Raw genomic sequence first — 27,725 nt, forward strand, 5'->3', positions numbered from 1 at the left:
GGAATCACTAAATATTCGTAGAAAGTAGAGGATTAATGAATTCTTGCTTAAATGTAAAAACATGTTTGATTAGTTATATGTATCTGTAAGTACCTAAACTTATTTTTGTTAACGATTAAGAAGAAATCTTTACTTTGTTATTTATAGGGTTAAGTTGAAGATTTTCTATTTAATTTTTTTACTCAATCTCAACTTAACAATATAAAAGACATTTAATTTTATTTTGCAATTAATTTTATTTTGATTAATTTTATTAATTTTACTTTTCACAACAAACTTCCTTAAACATCTCATGTCTTAGTTACGTTTAACATTTAATCTAATTCAACAATTTAATTGATTCTAACACTTACATATCAGCGTTTTTATTAAAAAAAAAAAAAAACAAAAATAAAACTTTGTTTTATCGAATAAGTTTGGGGGGAATAAATTTACACTGCTACCTTGCTGAACAAGTAAAAAAATGTTTTACTTTAAAGGTTGTCTGCCTTCTTCATAATAAGGTTTAAATAACAACTTTTGTATAAAAACTGCCTTATAAACTTTTGATAATTTTTACGAATAAGGCCCTAAGAATATATAAAATAAATAATTGTTGCCTTTAAATAATGCCGTAAACATAGGTCTTGTTGTGTAGTATACATCCCTTTAAACCTGGTAAGCTCCATTGACTTCATACTTCTATACATGACCATATGTTGCAAACTAAAACATTTATTTGAAAAGTTTCTGAATTTACCTTTACATATGTATTAACATTAGGGCGGTAGAGGTTTTTATAACTTACTAACTTACTAACTTACTAACATACTAACTTACTAACTTACTAACTTACTAACTTACTAACTTACTAACTTACTAACTTACTAACTTACTAACTTACTAACTTACTAACTTACTAACTTACTAACTTACTAACTTACTAACTTACTAACTTACTAACTTACTAACTTACTAACTTACTAACTTACTAACTTACTAACTTACTAACTTACTAACTTACTAACTTACTAACTTACTAACTTACTAAACTTACTAAATGAGGGTTTCTTATACATTTTAGTTTTTTTTCGTTCTCCAATTGGTACTTTTTGAATATTAAACTTCAGTTGACTGCTTTTTTGATTCGAAAAGTTTTTTATATATATTTTTAATAAAATAATTCTTCGTGAAGAGCATATAAGATTCGGTAGAGCCGAATATAGAACTCTTATTTGTTTTTGTTAAAACATTTATTTCCTTAAATGTTTCTTTCTTAGTATACATTCCCTTAATTCTCCTTAATGAATAACGATAAATAATTTTTCGAATTTTTGTCTTCTACCTTTTTCGGAGCCTACCTAATTTACCAGCCATACATTCATTGTCTCTTTCGGTAATATAAAGTTTTTAATGGATGCTAAAGTGCAACTTTTTAACAGTATATTTTTCTGTTAAATATATTGTAAATAAAATATTAAGGTATTACATTTCTTATATTGAGTATAAACCATTTTCTAACTATTTCCAAAGTTAACAGTTGAAGCAGCAAATGTCTCTTCTTAAGAGCTGAATATATATATAATATATAAAGAACACCTTGTGACTTGATTATTCATAATTATTATGCAGATATTAGTGGCAATATATGTTTTTTTAAGAACTATATATATATCATACATTTTCTGGACATTATTACTTTAGACTAAGTCATAACGCAAAGTCAAAAGATTTCATTTACGGACGAGTTTGTCCAGTTTTAATAAAACTTCGTATACCTGGTAAGTAAGTGCTGTCAAGTTTGAAATTTTCAGCTGATTGACTTTTCCAAAAATCATCTTTAAGACAAGACTAATAAAACTAAAAATATACTAATTAGTACTACCCTCATTTTTGCAACTATAAATTGCATATATAAATATTTTACATATGTATGGCCCTACCTACGTAGGTGTTTCATAAATATAATATAAAACTTTAATAAATACAATTTACAATGACTACTCTGACCCTCCCTCCTTTTTTCAAAGCTTAAAGTTGTTTTAAATGAACATGAACTTCTGTGTAATAGATTTTCTTCGTATTACACATCACATGCTAAAATTCTAATTAAATTTTTTGTATTGAAATAAATTTGAGCCTACATATTTGAAATTTTTCATAAGATACAAAACATTTTTGAAATTACCGGAAATTGTTATTGAAAAAGAGAAAAATAAAAAAATTAAACACAAAATTAAATTTTCTAAGATTTTTTTCCAGGAAAAATGAAAATTTTTTATATCTAATTAATGCTTATATATAAAATATATTTTAACGTTTTCATATCTCTTTTCAAATAAAATACCTGATATTTAATAAACATAATTAAACAATGAACAAAGATACAACTACCACAACATTTACACACTAATTTGGTACAGAATCAAAAAAAAAAAAAAACAACAACAATAATGTTAACAAAATATCTAATATAACTACAACATAATTTAATGAAATCCCTAATAATTTGATTTTATTACAGCCACAAATTTCAACAGCAACAAAACAAAACACATAGCAATAAAAACAAGGAGTATCAAACGTATCAAATAAACTGAACATAAACATCAGCGGCAGTCAGGCAGGCCAAGTGAATTAGTAAAGCAACAAGTATAACAACAACAATATATACATATTTTATATAAACAACACATACTGTTACAACCAAGTAAAAAGTCCTTGTTGGTTGTAAATTATACATAAATTAGGGAAAAACAAATTTCGCTACTAAAATGTCTATTTAAGTGACTGAAAACTTCATTGAAAATTAACCAAAAATTGAACCAAACACATACAACACACACACACACCAACAACATGTTGTCAATGAATTTCTACTCTCATACATACACATATTTTTAGAAGAGACCTATTGTGGTTTTAACCCATTGGAAAGTTACTTAATTTAACATTTATTGGGACACAAAATTTTTATTGAAAAATCTGTCACAATGCAAAGTTTAAACATCGATCACAATTGAAGTAAGATTTCTAAAAAAAAAATGTGACACAATGTGATCCGAATTTTCTATAAAAAATCTTAATAATGTTGAGAAAATTTCCAATAAAAAACCTGTCAAAATATGAAGTTAAAACATCATGAAATAAGTTTTCTAAAAAAATTAAGCATATTTTTCACTATATGAGACAAATTTTATAATAAAAACTGTGACACTGTAAAGAAATTTTTCTATAACAAATCGTCACAATGTGAAAAAAATTTCCTATAAAAATTGTCAAAATGTAAAGCCAACTTTCGATAGGAAATCTATTACAATGTGACATAAAGAAAAATCTTTGACAATGGAGTAATATTTTCTAAGGAAGATCAGTCACAGTAGCAAATTTTCTATAAACAATCTGTCAAACGTTTAAAACGCAAAATTTTTATAAAATGCTTGTCACAATGTGAAACAAGTTTTCAATGGGAAATCTGACATAATTTGACTAAAAATGTCTAAAGGAAATCTGTCACAAACAAATTTCTTTAGAAAATCTATTACAATTTGTATTAAAACATTTGTCACAAAGTAAAGTATATTTTTTACCAAAAATCAGTAACAATTTAACGTAAACTTTCTCACGAATATCTGACATAATTAAACAAAGTTTTCTAAAGAAGAGCAGTTACAATGACGAACAAATTTACTGTAGAAAATCTGTCACAATGTGAATCCATGTATCTATAAAACATTTGTCACAATATAGAGCAAATTTTCTACAGAAATTCTGTCGAAATTTAATGAATCTCTCACAATGTAAAAATGTCATGTATCACAATGAGAAGGAAAGTTTCTATAAAAAATCCTTCAAAATAAAAAGCAGAGTTCCAATAGAAAAAACGTCACAAATATTCCTATAGAAAAGGTATCACATGATGAGAATTTTCTGTCAGAAGATTTGTCAAAGTACAACAATTTGTCATATTGAAAACAAAATTTTAAATAAAGAATGTCTGACTGTAAACATAGATTTCCACAAAAAGTTACTTATATTTCAGGTCACATATTCGGATCTAATAATCACAAGATCTTCTAAGAACTCGTCAAATGTTATTATAAATTTCCAACAAGAAATCTGTATTACATACACTTACTTATACCAAACTAATTTCAACACAAATACACAAACATAAATACAAGCATATTTACATGTAAAAATATAGATTATAAATACCGATAAACATTGCCTAAAACCACTACAGTAAACCTTTGATAAGTACAACTTCAAAAAATAAAACTAACTAATCTCTAACAAATTAAAATGTCAAAATAAATTCTATGAATAAAAGATTATACAAGAATTTTTATAAAAAAGTTGTACAAATCAAGGGTTTACTGTATATTACTTACATTATAAACGTAATAACATCTATGGCAACAACAATACAATTAAGGAATAGAGAATGAGTTGTGGTAGTGCTATTGGTCGTATAAAAACAAAAGCCATTTAATAGGATTATATTAACAAGCTCTAGCATAAAAACACTTAAGCAGACAAAATATAAAACTAATTTACCAAAATAAAATAAAAGAGAGACAATAACTACAGCAACGGCAATAACACCAATAAAAATCAAGCCAAATAAAAAAACATCAACAAGCAACAAGTTACTGAGAATAAAATTAAAATTTATTAACTACTATATCAAGGCAGAGCAATCAAAATTGAAACCACGGCGACATTAGCAGCAGCAGCATCAACTGAACATAATTCCACAAAAAAATTCCAGAAAATTTTCATAAACTGCTAATTTACCAGAGAAAACGAAAATAAAAACAAAAATACATTTCTGGGAAAATCAACTAGAAAATTTGCCAAAATAGCGCTGCATTGGAGAAAATTAAAAGAGCATATATTGCAAACACACTCAAATAAATCACCACATGAACAGGGCGCGGAGGCAACATCAACATATCGGGCATACGGAGGCGATATACAGCCATATCCAGAGCCTAATAATGTTGCTATAGAAAATAATCAACAACAACAATCTTTACGTAGCAACAGCAACAATTTCTCTCTACAACTACAACAGACTCAAGGACAACAACAGAAATCTTTAACGTCTCCTCATCTTGATTCTCTTCAAAAAAATACTGACTTTCAAAGCTGCAATACAAAAGCCTCAATCACGGCGACTACAGCGGCAAGACGTTATTCCAGGTTCGAGAATACAGAGGCGTTGGAACGTCGGGTAAGCTCATCCAGTAGTGGCAGTGGTGGAGGTGGTGGCGGCGGCTCTAGATCATTAGCAGCATCTGCTTTAGCTGATATTATAACTGCAGATGTAGCTGTCTCACCGCAGCAGCAACAACAACAGCACACATTCGGTTCGAGAACCTATTCGGATGGCAGGGTAAAACGTGCCAGTATTTATGGTACTGACATCGCAGGAAAATTGACAACAACCGGTGGTGGTAGTTTAATAAAACGTCATAGTGGTACATTTACTGGGGGATTTGAATTAACATCGAATCGTGGTCAAACAGGTAAATTATGACTTTTTTGTAGAAATCTATTTATAACAAATCTGTTTCAAAGTAAATAATATTTTCTGTGTCACATGTGTCACAATGTGACGAAAAGTTTCTATAAAAAATGTGTGAGAGAAGAATATCTTCTTTATTAAATATGCCACGTCAAGAACATTCTATAAAACATGTGAAATTTTCTAAGAATATTTTAACACAAGTTCTATGACAATTTAAATACATTTATTTTAAAGATATGTCACAATTTAAAAAACTTTTTCTAAATATAATGTGCCACAGTGTGAAGAACTTTTTGTATAGAAAAAGTCGAAGTGAGATGAACATTTTGAGTGTCAATATGTTGACAGCATTTTTTGTAGAAAATGCGTCGTATATGAAAAACATTTTATATAGAAAATGTAAAGAATATTACATGTAGAAAATGTGTCACAATGTGACGAACTTTTTCTAAAGGTAATGTATCACAATGTGAAAAACTTTTTGCATAGAAAAAGTGTCCTAGTATAAAGAACATTTTGTGTAGAAAATGTGTTACAATGTGACGAAACGTTTCTAAAGAAAATTTGACACAGCGTGAATAATATTTTAGAAACATTTTGTGCATAAACTGTGACACAATATGAAACACTTTTGGGAAAGAAAATGTGACACAATGTAAAAAAACATTTTGTGTAAAACTTGTCTCGTAATGTGACGAAAGTTTTCTAAAGAAAATCAGTCACAATTTGATAAAAACTACATATAAAACAATTGTCACATTATAAAGCAATTGTTCTATTTAAAAATATAACAGAATATAAGGAAAATGTGTCACAATGTAAAGAAACATTTGTAAAGTTATTCTGTCACAATGAAAAAAATATTCTCTATAGGAAATCAGTGGCAATGTGAATCTAATTATTTAGAAAATTTTTTTTAGAAAATAGCTTAAAATATGAAAAAAATATTTATAAAATATCTGTCACAAAAAGAAGATAATTTTATATCGAAAATCAGTAACAATGTGTCAGAATGTGAAGAACTTTTTGCATAGAAAAAGTGTCACAGTGTAAAAAAACATTTTGTGTAGAAAATGTGTCACAATGTGACGCAATGTTTGTAAAGAAAATGTACCACAGTGTGAATAATATTTTAGAAACATTTTGTGCATTGACTGTGACACAATATGAAACACTTTTGGGAAAGAAAATGTGACACAATGTTAAAAACATTTTGTGTAAAACTTGTCTCGTAATGTGACGAAAGTTTTCTATAGAAAATCAGTCACAATTTGATAAAAACTACATGTAAAACAATTGTCACATTATAAAGCAATTGTTCTATGTAAAAATATATCAGAATATAAGGAAAATGTGTCACAATGTAAAGAAACATTTGAAAAGTTATTCTGTCACAATGCAAAACATATTCTCTATAGGAAATCAGTGGCAATGTGAATCTAATTTTTTAGAACAAATACGTCTATATGTGAAAAAATTTTTATAGAAAATAGCTTACAAAATCGGGTCAGATATTTCAGAGTTAAGTCCTTAAAGACTTAAATAAACCACTTTTATATACATTAAAATATACATCAATGATTCCCCATATATACTGATATCTCTCAAATTAATATTAAATTGAAAAAAAAAACACAACCATAAAACATGTCCTGTTGAGGTTTTGTTGCATAAGTGTTCATTATTTCGGAAATGGACCAAATATTTTTTGCAAACTTTTTTTCAATTTTTACATTTACATTTCTCCAACATGAATAATAAATGATGAAAGCAACTGACATCTGTACAAATATTTTTGAGTTTAACAAAATTTTCTCCTATCTCTCTATTTGTTTTTTGTTTCTTTTGTTCTTGGGGTTTTATTACAGGTGCCGTGAATGGCTTTGACAGTGGGAAAGTTTGGGATGGTGACAGTTTACATCAACAACAGCAACAACAACAGCAGCAACAATATACAACAGATGCAACACAGGGTGGTAGTGGTTCATCATCATCAGCAGCAGCATACAATACAAGTACAGGTTCACCTATGAGACAACGTCTGCCTTCACAATCGGGTCTCAATGATTTGAGTGGCAATACACCAGGCATATTTGTTGGTGGTTTAGGTGGCAGTAATATTTACAGCAACAATATACAAACACCCAGTACATTTAATATCGGAACTGCAGCAAGTGGTAGTGGTGTCGGTGTTGGTGCTGCTAGTGGAGCTGTTATTAGCAGCAGTAGTGTTGGAGGCAGTGCAGGTGCTATTGGAAGTAGTAGCGGTATTGCAGCGAGTCTTACTAGTGGTGGTAGCAGTAGTGGCGGTGGCACTGCAGGCAGTGTTGGTAATACTATTAGCGCTCCAGGCAGTGGATCGAGTGGAGGGGCTGCAAGTGTTGGTCCCCGACGTCAGGGTAGTTTTACGAATGTTTTTTCGAAAATAATTGATGGTATGCCAGCTAGCACAATGTTTTCGAAATTCAAGAGTGTCAATACCCCCGTTACCCAACAAACTGTCATCGAAGGTAATCCGATTAAGCAATATTTCGATATTGGCAAACAAGTGGCTTGTGCTGGTCCCGAGTTAGCTTGGAAAATACACGATGGCAGTCGAAAAAGTGATGGAAAGGTGGGTGATTAATATGGATTTAAATGATTTTAGTTTAAATATATAATTTAACGGATTTTAATTAAATTAAAGAATTTTGTAAAATTTAAGAGTTTTCTAAATGTTAAGAATATCTTTGTTTGTTGACTTATTCTTTTTTAGGAATGCTCAATATTTGTGTTTGAGAAAAAAGTTGCCGAAAAACTACATAAGCCCAGACGCAAGGAAACAATAACGGAAATTTTAAAAAATTCAGTTAAAAATTTAGAAAGATTTCGACATCCTAAGGTAAGTCTCATAATTATTTATTATAGTTCTCTAAAATAAAAAATATACAGTTTTATTTAATAAAAAAAAATCTTCAAAATATTTGTATTTATTTTTAGATGCTTCAAATTTATCATACGGTAGAGGAATCTTCAGAAACATTGGCTTTTGCCACCGAACCGATTTTTGCAAGTCTGGCAAATATATTAGCGTTTCATGTAAGTAAAATACAAAATCTCCGAAACACCTGTATAGAAAAAGTAAGAATCTATAGTTTATTGATTTTTAAATCATTTTCTGAAGGGGACTTTGTTTGGCGTCTAGGGTCAAATGAAGCCCAGATCATTATATTCAGATTTGCACTTCTAAAAAGAAGTCATCCACCGAACCCCCTAATGTATAATTCATTGCAATTATTACGTTAGCAAATAATTTGCTTTTCAAATAATTTAAAACATATGATTTATTTTTAAATAGTTATAAAAAATTTTAAACAAATAAATCCACTTAATATTGCACTAATAAAATTTTCATTATTGCTATTTTAATAAGAGTCTTAATTCGAAAAACATTATTATGCATAATAAATGTAAATTATAATTTAATTCGTTATTCATAGGAATCCAAAACATATGAAAATGTCATCCCACCAAATACTGGCAATAATCAGTCAATGCAACAATCACAAACACCAACGCCCATGAGGCCAACACATGCCAAAGACTATACATTTTTGGATATTGAATTAAAATGTGGATTTTTACAGGTAAGTAAATTAAAACAATAAATTCCACGTGTTTAAATAAATATAAATCAATATAAATACTTATGTTAATAATCATACATTGTTTTTTTGTTTTCAAATAAACAGTTAATAGAAGCAATAACATTTTTACATTACTCTGGGCATGTTATACATCGGAATATCTGTCCATCCTCAATATTAATTACAAAACGGGGTACCTGGAAATTAGCTGGTTTAGAATTTTTAGGTAAGTGTTTTATTAAATTATATAATATCGTAGCAATTGAAAAAATATTGTTTAAGAAAAATTATGTTTAATTTAATTTTATTTGAAAATATATTTTGAATTTACAGAAAGAATGAATGAGACTGATATAAATGAATCCATCACCTGTCAACCGTGGACAACACGCAGTTCAAAAATGGCTCAGCCAAATTTGGATTTTATGCGTAAGTTTTAAATTCAAACTTTAAATTTCAACAAAAAAAAAAACAATCACCAATTAAAAAAACTGCTTTAATTCTTGATATGTTTTTCTTTTATTTTTTCTTAATACTTCCAGCACCTGAAACTCAAATACATTCCAAATGTAGTCTTCTTAGTGACATGTTTTCTTTAGGTTTAGTAATCTGTGCTGTTTTTAATCGGGGACGTCCCATTATCCAAGCTGGCAATATACCAGCCAATTATATTAAACAATTGGAAATGGTAAGTTTCGTATTACCAATCTTTATACCAGTTATCTTCGTCTAACCATCCATCCTCCCACTTACTCAATTACTAAGTGCCACTGTCGTTGGCAGTTGTCGGTAGCAACAAGTGTTTTTTTTTTTTTTTTTTTTGTTCTTTCTTATATATTTTCCTTCACATTTTTATCTCTATTTTCTAATTCCTTTAAGAATAAAAAGTAAATTTATTTTTTTAAGAAATTAAAAAAATAATATAGAGATTCCCAGCAAAAACTTGAAAAGTAAACGAGTTATATATCTTAAAGAGTCCGTTTATCCGTTAGTAATTTGTGTGGTTTCATATAAAAATGGAATAAACTTTTACCGAGACTGGGAAACTTGTCTTACTCGCTTTTTTAGCTAGATAATGACTTTGAAGGCAAGTACTTCAACGCTCGCTTACATAAAACAACTTAAATATGTGCTTACAAATAGAGAGTTATATAGTTATATTGTTTTACTCACACTCATAACGTATGTGATTTTTCATGTACATATATAAGTTATTATAATAGAGCTTAAATGTAATGCTTGCAGTATATAGAAGTCAATGAAGAGAAAGTTGTTGTGAAAGTACATGTCATTACCGATTGTTGAAATATTAAAAGTTGGGTTTTCCCATAAAGGATATACTAAACTAGTACTATGGCCGGAAACTGGTACATTTTTACTCATTATTTTAGCAAAGATAATGACATTGAGGGCAATTACAAATAACTATTTAAACACAAATACGAACCTGATCCTCTTATCATTTAAGAGTGTTTAAATGTTATGCAGACAAGGGATATGTATAAATTATTTATGAGAAACTTGTTGTGAAAGTAAAAGGCATTAACGAGTTTTTTTTAGCTTACTATTCAGAACATAAACTTTGCAATACTTTCTCGTAGGGTTCTATAGTTGAAACAAAAAGTCGACTTTTCGACTTTTTGCATTTTCGACTTGTCGATGATTTTCGACTTTTTCGATTTTCAACAATTTTCGACTAGTTTTGACTTTTAAATTTTTTCCGACTTTTTTCGACCATTTTCGGCTTTTTCCGACTTTTCGACTATTTTCGACTTTTTGACTATTTTCGACTTTTCGGCTATTTTCGACTTTTTCCGACTTTTTTCGATTTTCAACAACTTTTGACTATTTCAGACTTTTCAAATTTTTCCGACTTTTTTCGACCATTTTCAGCTTGTTCCGACTTTTCGACTGTTTTTGACATTTTTTTCTATTTTCGACTTTTCGCCTATTTTCGACTTTTTCCGACTTTTTTCGGCTTTTTCCGACTTTCTGACTTTTCGACTTTTTCTGACTTTTAAAATTTTTCCAACTTTTTTCGACCATTTTCGACTTGTTCAGACTTTTCGACTGTTTTTGACATTTTTCGACTTTTTGTCTATTTTCGACTTTTCGGCTTTTTCCGACTTTTTCTGACTTTTCGACTTTTTTATACTTTTCGACTTTTTTAGACTTTTATTTCACAAACGATAGTCGAGTTATCAATTTTTTTGGAACAAAATAGTCGACTTCGACTTTTTTAGACAAAATGTCGATTTATAGAACCCTAATTTCCCGAGCTACATTTCACCTTATTTACTATGCACCCAAACGAATAGGTTTCTTGAGCTCATAATCCGTTCAACAAAGAGTAAATGTATTCGAAAAAGATATTGATTTCCATTTACGTCTAACCACCTAGTTGGCGAAAAACGAACTTATCACGGATATACTCTTTTTATACAAGGTGAAGGACAATCGTCACTTAAGTGTAACCTTTGTAAGAGAGACAAAGTGTGGACTCTTGAAAAATAGTCTTAAGCTAAATGTCTTTTCTTCGTAAGAGGTGACGATTTACTTTCTCATGAATTTGTGATTCAAACTGCTAAACCGGTTTTCTTGAAACTTTTACAGTGTATTCCTATATGTATAATATAACAGTTAGAGTTCTTAAATTTCATCGTAATCACTTTAGTGTCAATATCATTAATTAGCACAAAAAGTAGGCTGACTAACAGCAAAGGGCGTGGCACCTCTCATATTAATTAAATACAAAAATTCGTTTAATTTTTAAATTTTTCACGAAGAACTTTAAGTTCCACGCAAATATTGTGGGTAATAAATTAGCGGACTACCAATGAGGGGAGAGACAACTCCTTAACTTAAAATTTTGCACGTAGAAATTTAATATTAATGTGAAGATTTTGGTTAGAGGCTTAAAGCCCCATATGAATTGAATAGAAAAATTCGTGTATAAGCTAGAAGAACATTGACATTCATGTGAATATTTAGTGAATAATAAAGTCTGCCCATTCAGGGAGTTGTTTTTTACCGAAAAATTAAACAACTCTACGGCAAATCAAATCGTTTGCAACCTACAAAACATTTTATCTTCACTTTAAATATTTTATTGCCTATTTCTTTTAAATTCAAAATAAATTCTTTAACATTAAATTGTCACTTTGTCATTTGTGTAAACTTTCATTTAATTATGGAATAGCATTACTCAAGAACACCTTAATTTAGCAGCAAACTTTTGTTGAAACTTATGTCAACTTAATCAAAAGTTAAATTTGAAATATAAATTATGAAAAAAGAAATCTTAACAAGAACAAAGGCAATATAAACTTAACTAAACTTAATCAAATGAATTTCTTAGCTTCTGGTCAGTGTTTTACAAATACGACAATGGCTATTTAATTCCAGAGAATTATGAAAATAAATAAATTTTAAATTTATTTATTAAATTGACTGTTCTAAGCCATAATGAGGGCTTTAAGTAGTTTTTTTTATTTTTTCATTTAAAATTTTTATTTGAAAATTCAGTTGTTTAGCAACCCTCGTTATGTTAGCACCATTGCATTGCATTGGGGATTTTAATTTTTTTTTGTTCGTAACATTAAATTTACATAATTTCATATCTGTGTTAAAGATGTTATTACATTGTCTGTTTTAAAATGCTAAGTATTAATATTTATTTATTTCTAACTAAATTTTATAAACTTTTAAATAAACAAAATTTCAATTTAACTTCTTATAAGTAAATGTTTTTACTTTATGAGAAAGTTTTTTTGTTGCCGCCAACTAAATAAAAATACTAAATAGTTTTATAAATTCTTTATAATTTTCATCAGTATTTTCTGGAACTGAATCCCTTGATACATATTTTTGAAAGTTTTTTTTGTGGCTTTCTTTTATTTCACAAATAAACAACTTGGTGCCAAAAGTAGTATTCCGTGGGCAACATTTTTGTGGGCATAACTCTTAAATACGAATATTGAATGAATTCCGTATTTTAAAGTTAAACACCCAATTACACAATTGCAAAAAGCTAATTAATTACTCACATAAATAAATACTCGTAGTGCAAAAATAAGGCTATTACTTATGTATAGACGAATAGAACAATTAAATTAAGTATACTTGTATTTTTTCACACACAAATGAACAACAACAGCCAACAAGCAACAACAACAACAACTAACAACAATATGTTGCTCACTTGTTGTCTGTGCGTATTTAGATAGAAGTTTAAATCAAAATTCCTAGACAACAAATTGTAGTTATTTTTAGCAATAAAATTCGCTACGCTTCTCTAACTCAATAAACATTTGAAATGAAATCCGCTTTCAACTAATAAATCGGCTTAAGTCATTGGTTGTCATCTAAATTTCATTGTTGTCACCTGTAGCATTAACATCATGACAACCAGCAAGCTGGACTGTGAGCGTATTAGACGGATGGATTAGTTGTTATTTATCAAAGTTTTCTTAACTCTTTGTCGTTAGTGCGGAAAGAGAGAGAGAGAAAAAATAGATAAAACAACTGCAAATGTTTGTGTTTTTTTGAGAAATCAGGTTTTAAATTTAATATTTAAATTATTATTAAATATTAACACAAATTTCTAACAGTTTTTCTACTTTTAATTCGATTTTTCTTTTTTCGATTCATTTAAAGTCTATAAAACAAACTTAATTAAGTTTAATATTCTTTTGTTTGAGTTTATACAACATTACCTGTTGCTAACTGTTTAAACAATTGTAAATGTGTAAATCACATAAATGTCACTTTGACATTTACACACTAACACTCATATACACACATACCCATACATTTTTAGCTTTCCACTATCTCTGTTCATCTTAAAAACTCATACATACACACATTCTCATACATAGTACATACTCGCACTATTTTCCTTATCATCATCTGTTTTATATAAAGAAGAATCCTTAGAAGTTATTTAATCAATTAGCCATACACCTTTTAAATTACTAATGACTTTTAAATAAATGTCTTTTTGCCTTTCTTTGTTTGTCTGTCTGGCGTTTTGTCTTGTTTTTTCTTTTCTTTTAACGCACACGTACTCGAACAATTGTTTTATATGCCTGAATACTTATTCCGCCCACCCGTTTAGTTGGATGATAATGTACAAAAAATGTTGCCAAGAGTACCAGTGCCACTGCAAGAAGCCACATCACGTCTAGTAAATCGAGATCCAACCGCAAGACCAACAGCCCAACTGTTACAATTGATTAAGTACTTTGTGTAAGTATAAAAGTAAAATTTACGACTATTGTCTATTTTTATTTTATTTATTTACTTCTATATACAACAATACATTGCCATATGTATAATGTACATACATATGTACAAATACATTAACAAATATGTACTTACAAAAGTATATATGGTTTAAGAACAAACTTTAGAAATTAGGGTTCTACAGGTACTTAATGAAATTAGGTTTATTAGCCTATTACTTAAGGTCGTTTTGTTGTAGGGAATCAAAATATTGATCGCAAACCCAAAAAGGTATTTACAATCTGAACCATATTAAGGTCTCGAATATTCAAGATTTTATTGCAATAGTCTCCCAGAATATATTATAAGTATAATTAACTAACAAACTAACTAACTATCTAACTAACTAACTAACTAACTAACTAACTAACTAACTAACTAACTAAATAACTAACTAACCAACTAACTAACTAACTAACTAACTATCTAACTAACCAACTAACTAACTAACTAACTAACTAACTAACTAACTAACTAACTAACTAACTAACTAACTAACTAACTAACTAACAAACTAACTAACTAACCACCTAACTAACTAATGTATGTATGTATGTATGTATGTATGTATGTATGTATGTATGTATGTATGTATGTATGTATGTATGTATGTATGTATGTATGTATCTACAGTTTAATATTATCTTTAAGTCGCCAATAAATCTCAAGTAGATGCATATCTTACTTCTAAGAAAGTATTCGGCAAGGTTCTCTCCATTCTCTTTCAATATTACATTGACTTCTGGAATGTAGATAATGCCGAAAATACTACTAATTTCGTGACTAATATAGTCACCAGCACTGCTGGGTAATGCTCAAAAAACCAAACAATACAACAACAGAATGATAAGCCATTAAAAAATAAATAAAACTAAAACCAAACTTTTAAGGAATTTGCTATGAATGTTTGGTTTTTCTGTTTTCATTATTTTGAAATATGTACCAAAAACAAGAGATATAAATTGAATTAAAAATAATATATACAGAGTAAATTTGACTCTAATTGAAATTGAAATATGAGTATGAAATATGCCTCAATAAATGGCATAAATATGTACTAGATAACAAAAAAATGGCAAATAAGTAAAATTGCATTAAAATCTAGTGATTTTTTTTTAAATTAAAAATAAATTTAAAAGAATTAAATTTTATTTATTTGCCTTGGCACTCTCAATTAACAGCTTAAAACAAATAATATTATTAAATTTGTAACATTATAAGAAAATTATTTTCCAATAGTTTTTACATTTCTTAATGTAGAGTTAAAAATAAACGAATAAATAAGAGAAATCCTTAAAATATTAACTATGTACGTACTTATATATGTATGTATGGATATATATTCAATACCATTTGCTAATGCAATTGCATTTGTGTGTACTGTTTCCGCTTCCGGCTTTAAGTGAACATTGTTGTTATATTTTGTATTGCTTTGTTGTTTTCCTCTAGAAAATAACTATAACAATACCAACATGTGCATATTTATCTGCAATAAAAAAATATTTAAAAACTTTTTCTAGTTTTTAAGAAAATAACAAAATTCTGCAAATATTGTATAATTTAACTAAGGCATTTTAAAATCACACTTTTTATATTAAGCAAAAAAAAAATTATTTTATAAATTAAAAGCAACAATTAAAAAAAAAAATAAATTCTAGCCACTTTTTTTCTTTCTCTCCCAATCATTTATTTTAGCGATCCGGCGGTAAATGCCCTCAAGTTTCTTGATGTGGTTAACATGAAGGATACATCACAAAAATCCCAATTTTATAAAGTCACATTAATGGAAAGCATGCCGCTGATACCCAAGGTAAATTGTGAAAGAAAATACGTTTTTATGTATATGTAGTACTAACACACGAAAAATATCAAAAACACAAAAAAAACAGGAAAAAAATAAATGAACACAAGAAGAATTATTAAGCATTAAAAAATATAAGTACACATCTATAAACACACACAAATATATACGAATGCTAACATTCATATAGAGATCCAGCAGTTTTGTAAGAAGTTTAAGTCCCTATAAAAATTAATTTAGTAAGTAAGTTAGTAAATAAGTAAGTTAGTAAGTTAGTAAGTTAGTAAGTTAGTAAGTTAGTAAGTTAGTAAGTTAGTAAGTTAGTAAGTTAGTAAGTTAGTAAGTTAGTAAGTTAGTAAGTTAGTAAGTTAGTAAGTTAGTAAGTTAGTAAGTTAGTAAGTTAGTAAGTTAGTAAGTTAGTAAGTTAGTAAGTTAGTAAGTTAGTAAGTTAGTAAGTTAGTAAGTTAGTAAGTTAGTAAGTTAGTAAGTTAGTAAGTTAGTAAGTTAGTAAGTTAGTAAGTTAGTAAGTTAGTAAGTTAGTAAGTTAGTAAGTTAGTAAGTTAGTAAGTTAGTAAGTTAGTAAGTTAGTAAGTTAGTAAGTTAGTAAGTTAGTAAGTTAGTAAGTTAGTAAGTTAGTAAGTTAGTAAGTTAGTAAGTTAGTAAGTTAGTAAGTTAGTAAGTTAGAAAGTTAGTAAGTTAGTAAGTTAGTAAGTTAGTAAGTTAGTAAGTTAGTAAGTTAGTAAGTTAGTAAGTTAGTAAGTTAGTAAGTTAGTAAGTTAGTAAGTTAGTAAGTTAGTAAGTTAGTAAGTTAGTAAGTTAGTAAGTTAGTAAGTTAGTAAGTTAGTAAGTTAGTAAGTTAGTAAGTTAGTAAGTTAGTAAGTTAGTAAGTTAGTAAGTTAGTAAGTTAGTAAGTTAGTAAGTTAGTAAGTTAGTAAGTTAGTAAGTTAGTAAGTTAGTAAGTTAGTAAGTTAGTAAGTTAGTAAGTTAGTAAGTTAGTAAGTTAGTAAGTTAGTAAGTTAGTAAGTTAGTAAGTTAGTAAGTTAGTAAGTTAGTAAGTTAGTAAGTTAGTAAGTTAGTAAGTTAGTAAGTTAGTAAGTTAGTAAGTTAGTAAGTTAGTAAGTTAGTAAGTTAGTAAGTTAGTAAGTTAGTAAGTTAGTAAGTTAGTAAGTTAGTAAGTTAGTAAGTTAGTAAGTTAGTAAGTTAGTAAGTTAGTAAGTTAGTAAGTTAGTAAGTTAGTAAGTTAGTAAGTTAGTAAGTTAGTAAGTTAGTAAGTTAGTAAGTTAGTAAGTTAGTAAGTTAGTAAGTTAGTAAGTTAGTAAGTTAGTAAGTTAGTAAGTTAGTAAGTTAGTAAGTTAGTAAGTTAGTAAGTTAGTAAGTTAGTAAGTTAGTAAGTTTAGTTAGTAGTAAGTTAGTAAGTTAGTAAGTTAGTAAGTTAGTAAGTTAGTAAGTTAGTAAGTTAGTAAGTTAGTAAGTTAGTAAGTTAGTAAGTTAGTAAGTTAGTAAGTTAGTAAGTTAGTAAGTTAGTAAGTTAGTAAGTTAGTAAGTTAGTAAGTTAGTAAGTTAGTAAGTTAGTAAGTTAGTAAGTTAGTAAGTTAGTTAGAAAAAATACTGCCCATAAAGTGATACATTCATTACATTCCAAACTTCTGGGTGATTTAAACCCATACATCGGCAGCTACAAACAAAAAAGGATTTAATTTCACTACAACCGGATATTAAAACAGAAACACACGAAAAAAAATCAAAAAAAGTGGAGAAAGAGCAACAACAACAGCAATGCTAACGCCAAAACACTTTGCACCAGATAAAGTGTACCCGAAAATATACTCTACATAGAGGAAAACTACATCAAGTTTGGGGTTTGATTTGGTTCATTGCTTTACACTTAAAATTATATGGTTAAAACGATAAAACGTTAATAATTACAAGAACTAAGTTATGCTATCAAATCTTGTATCCATAACTGATAATGTTACGTAACTCAATATAAATCATGTGTAAATTGAAAGAATCGGAAAGATTTAAGTTCTCAAAAATTCCACTTAAGGTTATCATATAGTCTAACAAGACCGATTGTATTTTCTTCATATTTTTACTTCATGCCACAGGTAACTGCTGCGTTAATAAACTTTATATACACATATACCTTATGTATGTGTATGTACTACTTATACACGTTCAATAAACACACAAACCCCACATTGATTAGAACGCCACTTATATTTCAATTTAACCCTCAAAAAAAAAAAAAAAGACTCAAATAAAAAATCGATAATAATGCCAAATAAATTGAAGTTTAAATTTTTAGCTAAACATAAATATTTGAAAATTTTGTTTTTGTAATTTTATGTAAGTAAAGGTATTTACTTGACGCTACATTTGCCAACAACATAATCCTGATAATTTGGGGTTTCTTGCTAAATAAATATACTTTTATGTTGATAATTGATATTATGACCTAAGGTTGTCTGGATACGAGTAAAATTTTTGGAATTCTAATATCATAAAGTAAAACGAAATAATTTAATTTTGTACAAGTAATAATTTGAATATTTCGTTGGTCAAGGTTTTTTTAAATACGTAGAAGGGAAAATATATTTGGTTAATTTTGTTTAAAGTGAAGAGTTTTTAAACATATTTAAGTTTTCTTATATTTTCATTTACTAATTCATTCTTTTTCATTCATTAATTTTTATTGCAGAAATTGTGGTGGCAAAATCTTTGGCCTATGCTGCAGTCGGAAATTAGCAATGGCGAAGTGTTGGCAGCAGTTTTACACCCTGTCCTCACTCTTCTGCAGGAATCTTCAAAAACTGAATACGAAGCTGTCATGGCACCAACTATGAAGTAAGTTTTTTTTCGGTTAAGTCTTTATTAGTCTCTGAACTAAGTTAGGGACTAAGGACACTAGTCTAAGGAAGAGATTAGTAGCTACTACTCTAGTCAATGGACTATACTAGATAATAAACAAGACTATTGACTAGTCTATACATAAGTCTATAGACTGGATTAGGGACCGGTTATAGACCTTGTATAAGGATGAGTCTATAGACTAGTATATGCACTAGTCTAAATACCCTAAACTAGTCAATACTCTAGTCCATAAACTGTCTATGAACTCGACTATATAGTAGTCTATACACATTTTACTTATTTTAGTCTACATGTGCACTAGTCTAGGTACTAGTTTAAGGACTAGTCTAAAAAAGTGCCTATTGACTACATTAAGGACTCATATATTTATATTCTTATTTACTTACTGGTCTATGGACCAGTCTATGATCTATACAACAAAGTTCTCATTGACGAGCATATTGACTAGACTTCGGACTTAGCTCTCACTAATATGTCGACTAGTCTATATTCTACTCTATGGACTAGTATGTATGGATTAGATTAAAGACTAGATTCGCTACTAAATTATGCACTATTGTGGGAAAAGGACTCTTAACTAGACTTTTGACTAATATAACATAATAAATATCTTAGAATATTCTTCTATTCCGCTACTACTCACAGAACGGACTTTTATTTATAATTAATGTTATTATATCTTGCATAAATCAAATTAAATTTTATATATTAAATTATTAAAAAAATTATTTTAAATCAAACTAAGCATTTCCATTACAAATATATACATACATATGACTTTATTTCTTTTTAAGAATCATATTAAATGGACCCAAATCTATACAAGCAACAGTTACTTTACTAGAGAATTTACATTTGATTATTGATAAAACACCAACAGAGGATGTCACAACGGATATTATGCCAATGTTATTTGCATCCTTTGAAAGTTCCACCATACAAGTGCAGGTAAGTTAGATATCAGATGCAGCAGTTTTATCATCGAAAGAGACACGCCATTATAAAAACATACTAGATACACTGAATGTTCGTTTAAAAATAGTACAATTAAAGATTACAAATAAAATGTATATAGTTATTATAAAACTGTTATATGCATGTGTATCTAATGCAAAATACTTATATACATACGTATTTATAAGAGTAGTTACAAATGTCAATATTTCACCTTTTAGAATTTGCAGAAAATGTTATTTTTATACACATATTTACTTGTATTTTCTTATTCATAGAAGTTTTACGAGTATAAATGTCTTTGCCACATTTATTTCACTTGTTGTAAATAATAATAAATTTTTTCTCCACATTTTATTTTTGCATTAAGTCTTGTAAACTTTCATATTTTTATGCAATTTATTCATATCTACATAGGTATTAAATCTTTTTTCTTGATGTAATATAAAATGATGTAAATAGTTTCCAATAAATACTTAACCTTTGAAAGGATGCTTTCATATTTTAGCATATTAAAGGAATACAAAACTACAAGTAAAGAATTTCGAAAAAAAACGTATTTACTTAGACGAATTTGATATCATACAATTTTAATGAAGAATCTGAATAAAATTTCTAACATTTTCATTCTAACTTTTGTAGGACTTTTGTATTTATAAAAGAACAACGAACTAGCTAACTAACTTACTTACTAACTTACTAACTTACTAACTTACTAACTTACTAACTTACTAACTTACTAACTTACTAACTTACTAACTTACTAACTTACTAACTTACTAACTTACTAACTTACTAACTTACTAACTTACTAACTTACTAACTTACTAACTTACTAACTTACTAACTTACTAACTTACTAACTTACTAACTTTACTTACTAACTTAAACTTACTAACTTACTAACTTACTAAACTTACTAACTTACTAACTTACTAACTTACTAACTTACTAACTTACTAACTTACTAACTTACTAACTTACTACTTACTAACTTACTAACTTACTAACTTACTAACTTACTAACTTACTAACTTACTAACTTACTAACTTACTAAAACTAACTTACTAACTTACTAACTTACTAACTTACTAACTTACTAACTTACTAACTTACTAACTTACTAACTTACTAACTTACTAACTTACTAACTTACTAACTTACTAACTTACTAACTTACTAACTTACTAACTTACTAACTTACTAACTTACTAACTTACTAACTTACTAACTTACTAACTTACTAACTTACTAACTTACTAACTTACTAACTTACTAACTTACTAACTTACTAACTTACTAACTTACTAACTTACTAACTTACTAACTTACTAACTTACTAACTTACTAACTTACTAACTTACTAACTTACTAACTTACTAACTTACTAACTTACTAACTTACTAACTTACTAACTTACTAACTTACTAACTTACTAACTTACTAACTTACTAACTTACTAACTTACTAACTTACTAACTTACTAACTTACTAACTTACTAACTTACTAACTTACTAACTTACTAACTTACTAACTTACTAACTTACTAACTTACTAACTTACTAACTTACTAACTTACTAACTTACTAACTTACTAACTTACTAACTTACTAACTTACTAACTTACTAACTTACTAACTTACTAACTTACTAACTTACTAACTTACTATATACTTACTAACTTACTAACTTACTAACTTACTAACTTACTAACTTACTAACTTACTAACTTACTAACTTACTAACTTACTAACTTACTAACTTAACTAACTTACTAACTTACTAACTTACTAACTTACTAACTTACTAACTTACTAACTTACTAACTTACTAACTTACTAACTTACTAACTTACTAACTTACTAACTTACTAACTTACTAACTTACTAACTTACTAACTTACTAACTTACTAATACTAACTTACTAACTTACTAACTTACTAACATACTAAACTTACCCAACTTACTAACTTACTAACTTACTAACTTACTAACTTACTAACTTACTAACTTACTAACTTACTAACTTACTAACTTACTAACTTACTAACTTACTAACTTACTAACTTACTAACTTACTAACTTACTAACATACTAACTTACTAACTTACTAACTTACTAACTTACTAACTTACTAACTTACTAACTTACTAACTTACTAACTTACTAACTTACTAACTTACTAACTTACTAACTTACTAACTTACTAACTTACTAACTTACTAACTTACTAACTTACTAACTTACTAACTTACTAACTTACTAACTTGCTAACTTACTAACTTGCTAACTCACACTTGCTAACTTACTAACACTAACTCACTAACTTTCTAACTTACTAACTTACTAACTAATTACCTAACTAAAATAAAAAACTATTTTTTAAAATACCACTTACGTATCCATCCATTTTGCCCTCTGATGCTAAATATACCTTTTCCTTTTTATTAATAATTTAAAGTAAATTTTCTGTTTCTCAACGTCTTGTTAGCAAATGTCATAACCAGACCGCATTTCAAATATTTCAGACTTCAATGACTTTTTAATCACAGTCAGATTAGATGAATAAAGGGTCTGTTATGAAAGACATAAAATTACTATTCAGTACATTTACATAAATATCTGTTTCTACATTTACGATGTCTGTCAAGTTTTCAACAGATGAAAACAAAATACAATTCATTATTATTCACAAATTCATCAATAATTCCATTTGATATATTTTTGTTTTTTTTTTCCCAAAAAAGGGTTTGTTTTCCTTTTCTTCGCTCAGCAGGGAATTTACGAAGTGTTTGATGGCAAATAAAGGTTTAAATATTGATTTTTTATTTTGTTTTACATAAAGCTGTAATTCGTAAACATTTTATTCAATTTTTTTTACCCAAAAATATACACACCTTTAATAAATTAAACCCTTCAATTACAAGATTTAAGTGTCTGACTTGCAACTTTGACTTGAATTTAATTTGTGTAATTTGCATTTTATTTCGAAATTTGGTTGTTTTATTTTCTGTTCTAACTCCAGCATTCATAAACACATAATAAAGTTATCAATAGTAAATACAAATTAATTTTATTAAAATTTTTTTACTTTTATTTTAGAATGCTGCAGTAGTTGCGGTTACAAATGTTTATGACAATATTACAGAAGCGTCAATTAAACGTATGGTTTTGCCTAAAGTTAAATCAGTTTTCGAAAAGAATCTCACCGATCCTAAAATTGTACAAAATGTTTTGATTTGTGTGGAGAGTCTGATGGATAGAATGGATAAACCAGAGGTGAGTAAAAATTAAAAAAATAATAAATAAAGTTCTGTTTATGTTTATGTAAAAAATTGTAATGCATTTAAAATCGTAAATTTACTTAACAATAATTACGAGTCGTTATAAAACATTTGATAAATAATTTTTTAATTGCTTTCCTGTCCATTATGTTCGGTTTGCTTTAATATCGTTAATGCTACTTTTACTGGGTAAATTTTCATTTAAAGGTAACGGAAGAAATTTTATCGATACTTGCTGGTGTGGAAATACCTGATCCAGATTTAATAATGCGTTCTGTGCGTAAGTATAATTTTCTTAAATTTCCTTTTCATACAAACACTCAGATTATTCGAAAAAGTGTTAATGCATATTTCAGGAATGGAAATGTTGATATGCTTGCTCATTGCTATAGTCTAGTATATTAACTATACAGTTCACTCTATGGTTCAGACTATAGTCTAGTATACAGTTCAGTCTATGGTTCAGACTATAGTTTAGTGTATAGTCTAGAATATAGTATAGTTCAGACTATAGTCTAGTTCATAGTTCTAACTATAGTCCAGCCTATAGTTCCGATTACAGTGTGTCCCTAGTTTATAGTCCAAATTATAGTCAATTATATTATGCAGAGTATTGTCTAGTGTAAAGTGCAAATCTAATCTATTCTAATTAGGCTATAATCTTGTCTTTAGTACACACTATATTCTAGTAAAGTCCACGCTATTGTTTATTCTAAAGTGCAGACTTGTGTATAGTCTAGACTATATTCAAGTCTAGACTATTTTTCTGACTGTACACTATTCTATAGCCTAGTATATAGTCCTTATTGTAGTCTAGTCTATAGTCCAGATTATAGCCTAATCTGTGGTACAGATTATCCTCTAGTCTACAGTTTAGACTAGTTTAGACTGTAATCATGTCTTTAGTCCAGACTTTAGTCTGCGCTATATTCCTGAGTATATTCAAGTCCAGTCTAAATTCCAAACTGTACACCATTCTATAGTTTAGTGTATAGCACAGTATATTCCACTACATCCTATATACCACTATAGTCTTTATTCCTATATAGTCTAGGTTGTAGTCCAGTCTATAGCCTTACAGTCTGGGCTATAGACTGGACTACAACCAGTTCTTTAGTCCAGATTGTAGACTAGTTTATAGACCAATGTTTAGTCTTTAGTCCTATACATCTCTGCTACAATACTATATCTTTAAAATATTGCATGCATCATTTACAACATCATCATCATTAAAATAAAATCATTAATAAAATTGTAGCAGTTGCAAGAAAACAATTTTGAAAGCAAAAAAAAGAAATAATAAAATAAAATTTTCATTTACAATCTTCCAGGTATTTATCAGCGTATGTTCTTTGATGTTTCGTATAATTTAACAACTGAAGCAATTGCCAATAATGTGTTGCCTTTGCTGATACCGCATACGATAAATCCACATTTATCATTGGAACAATATTGTCTTCTACTCGAGGTGGGTAAACATATGAATGTTGCAACATTATGTTGAAAGAAGAAAAAATACAAATACAAATATTTGTCTTACATACTCGAACTTTAAAACATGCAAACATACATTGTAGATAGTAAAAGAGATATACGTACAGATAACTAAGAGAATATAGACCGATGAACATCAGTCATATCAAATTTACAAATTCATAAATGACCACTTTTATTACATTATCACATCATCTTTGCAATAGCAGGGGTATTCACGGATGAGTGCAGGAGAATAAATAGAAATTCATTAATCAAAATGTTTACATCATATCAATAAGTTGCTCTTTTAGTACATAACAACAATTGCTCATTACTTACCTATATTGCCTATTTCTATGATTACCCCTAATGAATATCAATTTTCATTTTCTTTTTTTCTTCCGTCAACTTGTTAAGGCAATACAATCATTTTTGGAAAATATTGACCGACAACAACGCAATCGCTTGAAAATGGAGAACATATCAATGTCATCACCGGAACGTCATCGCATCTTAAGGCATCAGTATTCAACGGATAATATGAACGCAATACCACCATTTAATATACCCAATTTACGTATTGATCAACGTAAAACATCCAGTGCCGAGGATATGGCAAGAAAAAATTCTGGTGGTAAGTTGTTAATGGTTGTTAATGGTCAATTGAATTTTTTTTATTTGTTACAATTTTAAACAATACATTCTCAGGAAAAACTTACATTGAAAAGTAATGAGTTAAAAAGCTTAAAAAAACGCTTTTCACTACTTCTTCATTAGCATTTTAAGTCATTATTTTAACACGGTTATGTCATTGGAGGCAAGTACTTCTATGCTCGCTTTCAAATAGGGAGTTAAAGAAGTACTTATCACACTCGCTTACAAATAGAAGTCATTACAAATAGGGACTTCGAGAAGTCATTATAAATGGGGTCTTCAAAAAGTCATTATAAATAGGCACTTCAAGAAGTCATTTTAGACAGGAAGTTTCATTAAATGAAATCAAGTTTTGATTTTAAATATAATAGCGTGAAACCAAAGAGTACTTCTAAGTAATGAAGGCGGTAAATAGTAATCATTGAAAAGTAAGTGGTTGTGGAAGTACAACCCATCACCCAGTTTTTTCTGGGTTATATATACATATGTATGTATTTGCATTTATTTGGTACAGTATTGAGGTAATGGATTGTACCAAATTTAATTAAATTTAACCAGTAGATGTGTTTTGTTTCAATAGCGAATATTTAGGAAAAAGGGGAAAAAAATTTCACATGAAGAGTCCACAGTGAGTGTGAAAACCCCAGATATCTTCGGGATCCAAATCTTCAATAAAACAATCAGACGTGCTTTCATTAGTTAGTTAGTTAGTTAGTAAGTTAGTTTCTAAAATATTTTCAAAAGTCTTCAAAAATGTAATAAACTTAAATAGTTGCTTATAACTTAAATATAAACGAGAATTAAACAGATAATTTACAAAAAAATCTGAAATTTCACAAAAGTTTCTTTCATGAAAAATTGGGTTCAAAATAAATTTTATGAATTCTGACAGACGTACATATATATTTACATCCACAAATACATAGGTCAAAAATTTTGTATAATTTGTTAAGTAGCTTAAAGTTGTTTCAGGGAACATTACTTCTGAGAACTTTTTTTCCTAAAATTCTTTGATGTCTATGTCTAATTATTTATATGTTTGTTGGTTTTCAAAGCAACTATGTATTTATTTGGTTATTTTCCTTTGCAATGCTAATGTCAAGGTTGTAAATTTTCATTTGAAATTATGCATTTGAAGCATTTAAAATATTTTGTCTTAAATGTCTGTCTAAAGTTTATTTATTGTCATTTAACAAAATTTATGGTCAAGATTTCATAAACACCTTTCAAAAGCATATAAATATGAATAGATTTTCCAAAAATAATATATATCTTAATAACAAATGTACTTAGAATATATATAAGATTTTTACAAAAAAAAAAAATTATTCTCATATATATTCTAAAATTTTGTGTTTCCCGCAGAACTCTCTAATTAACAAAAAATATACATAAATATAATTACAAGCAATTCTAAACAAGTTGCCATGTCAAATTTCAAATTAACTCTCATACAAATACAAACAATTAAACAAACTTCGGAATACAAATCATGAAGTAGATTTTCAACAACTGTTATATGTATTTGAATTACACCAGAATCGTATCTTCTCAAATAAAATTTAAAAGTTATACCCCAGCACTTGCAATTTCATTTCAAATGTAAATATTCCCCAAGGGGAATCAGCAATGTTTTGTAACTTAAAGTGTTGTAAACAAAAAACCAAAAATGTTTATACTAAAACAGGAAAAGAAAAGTAAGAGCTAGAGAAAGATGATGGAAGGAGAAAAATGGTTGGTAAAATGGTTACATCAAAACACAATTTTATTACTTCTGTAAAAACAGCAGGTGATATACTTGTGCAACGCATATGGATACAAAATTGTATATACAAGTCTATTAATGTTTGATCATAAATATGTGTTTGTACTTGAGTACGTTCATACAAACATAGAAACCACATAACAACTGCAAACGAAAACAACAGATACATAAATACATAGAAGTACATCTTTAGTACTAGGTAACATTATCTGTCAACATGTCATAAAAATGACAAACAAATTTTTGTTACAAGGTTCAAGGTTACAGCTAAACTTATGAGCTTAACAACATATATACACAGAATTTTCAAAATTTTGCACAAATACAGAAAAAAATATACTTCATTAAAAGAATCTTAAAAATTCGGAATGGAACTAGAACCAAAATAGAACTGAACTAGAACTGGACTAGAACTGAACTAGAACTGAACTAGAACTGAACTAGAACTGAACTAGAACTGAACTAGAACTGAACTAGAACTGAACTAGAAC

At 28.1% G+C, this 27,725-nt stretch overlaps 1 protein-coding gene across 1 annotated transcript; it reads left to right on the plus strand.

Annotated features, from left to right (window-relative positions):
• The first annotated feature begins 7,320 nt into the window (after positions 1 to 7,320).
• Positions 7,321 to 26,848, plus strand: LOC111677086 (SCY1-like protein 2). Its single transcript, XM_046952582.1, has 16 exons — positions 7,321 to 8,129; positions 8,271 to 8,396; positions 8,495 to 8,593; positions 8,995 to 9,141; positions 9,247 to 9,367; positions 9,475 to 9,570; positions 9,684 to 9,829; positions 14,258 to 14,388; positions 16,120 to 16,234; positions 18,927 to 19,072; positions 19,894 to 20,047; positions 23,158 to 23,334; positions 23,547 to 23,619; positions 24,671 to 24,807; positions 25,233 to 25,449; positions 26,835 to 26,848. Exons 1-16 carry the CDS (start codon positions 7,545 to 7,547, stop codon positions 26,846 to 26,848), a joined length of 2,484 nt encoding a protein of 827 aa, XP_046808538.1. The 5' UTR covers positions 7,321 to 7,544.
• Positions 26,849 to 27,725: the final 877 nt, after the last annotated feature.

Source organism: Lucilia cuprina, chromosome 5 (assembly GCF_022045245.1).
Source record: "Lucilia cuprina isolate Lc7/37 chromosome 5, ASM2204524v1, whole genome shotgun sequence".
Classification (NCBI taxonomy): Eukaryota; Metazoa; Arthropoda; class Insecta; order Diptera; family Calliphoridae; genus Lucilia; species Lucilia cuprina.

Bases quoted from the DNA above. Each gene is read 5' to 3' on its own strand.
- LOC111677086 (XM_046952582.1), top strand. From the start codon at position 7,545: ATGAGACAACGTCTGCCTTCACAATCGGGTCTCAATGATTTGAGTGGC. The intron at 8,397-8,494 runs GTAAGTCTCATA...ATTTATTTTTAG, and splicing joins AAAGATTTCGACATCCTAAG to ATGCTTCAAATTTATCATAC. The intron at 23,335-23,546 runs GTGAGTAAAAAT...TTTCATTTAAAG, and splicing joins ATAGAATGGATAAACCAGAG to GTAACGGAAGAAATTTTATC.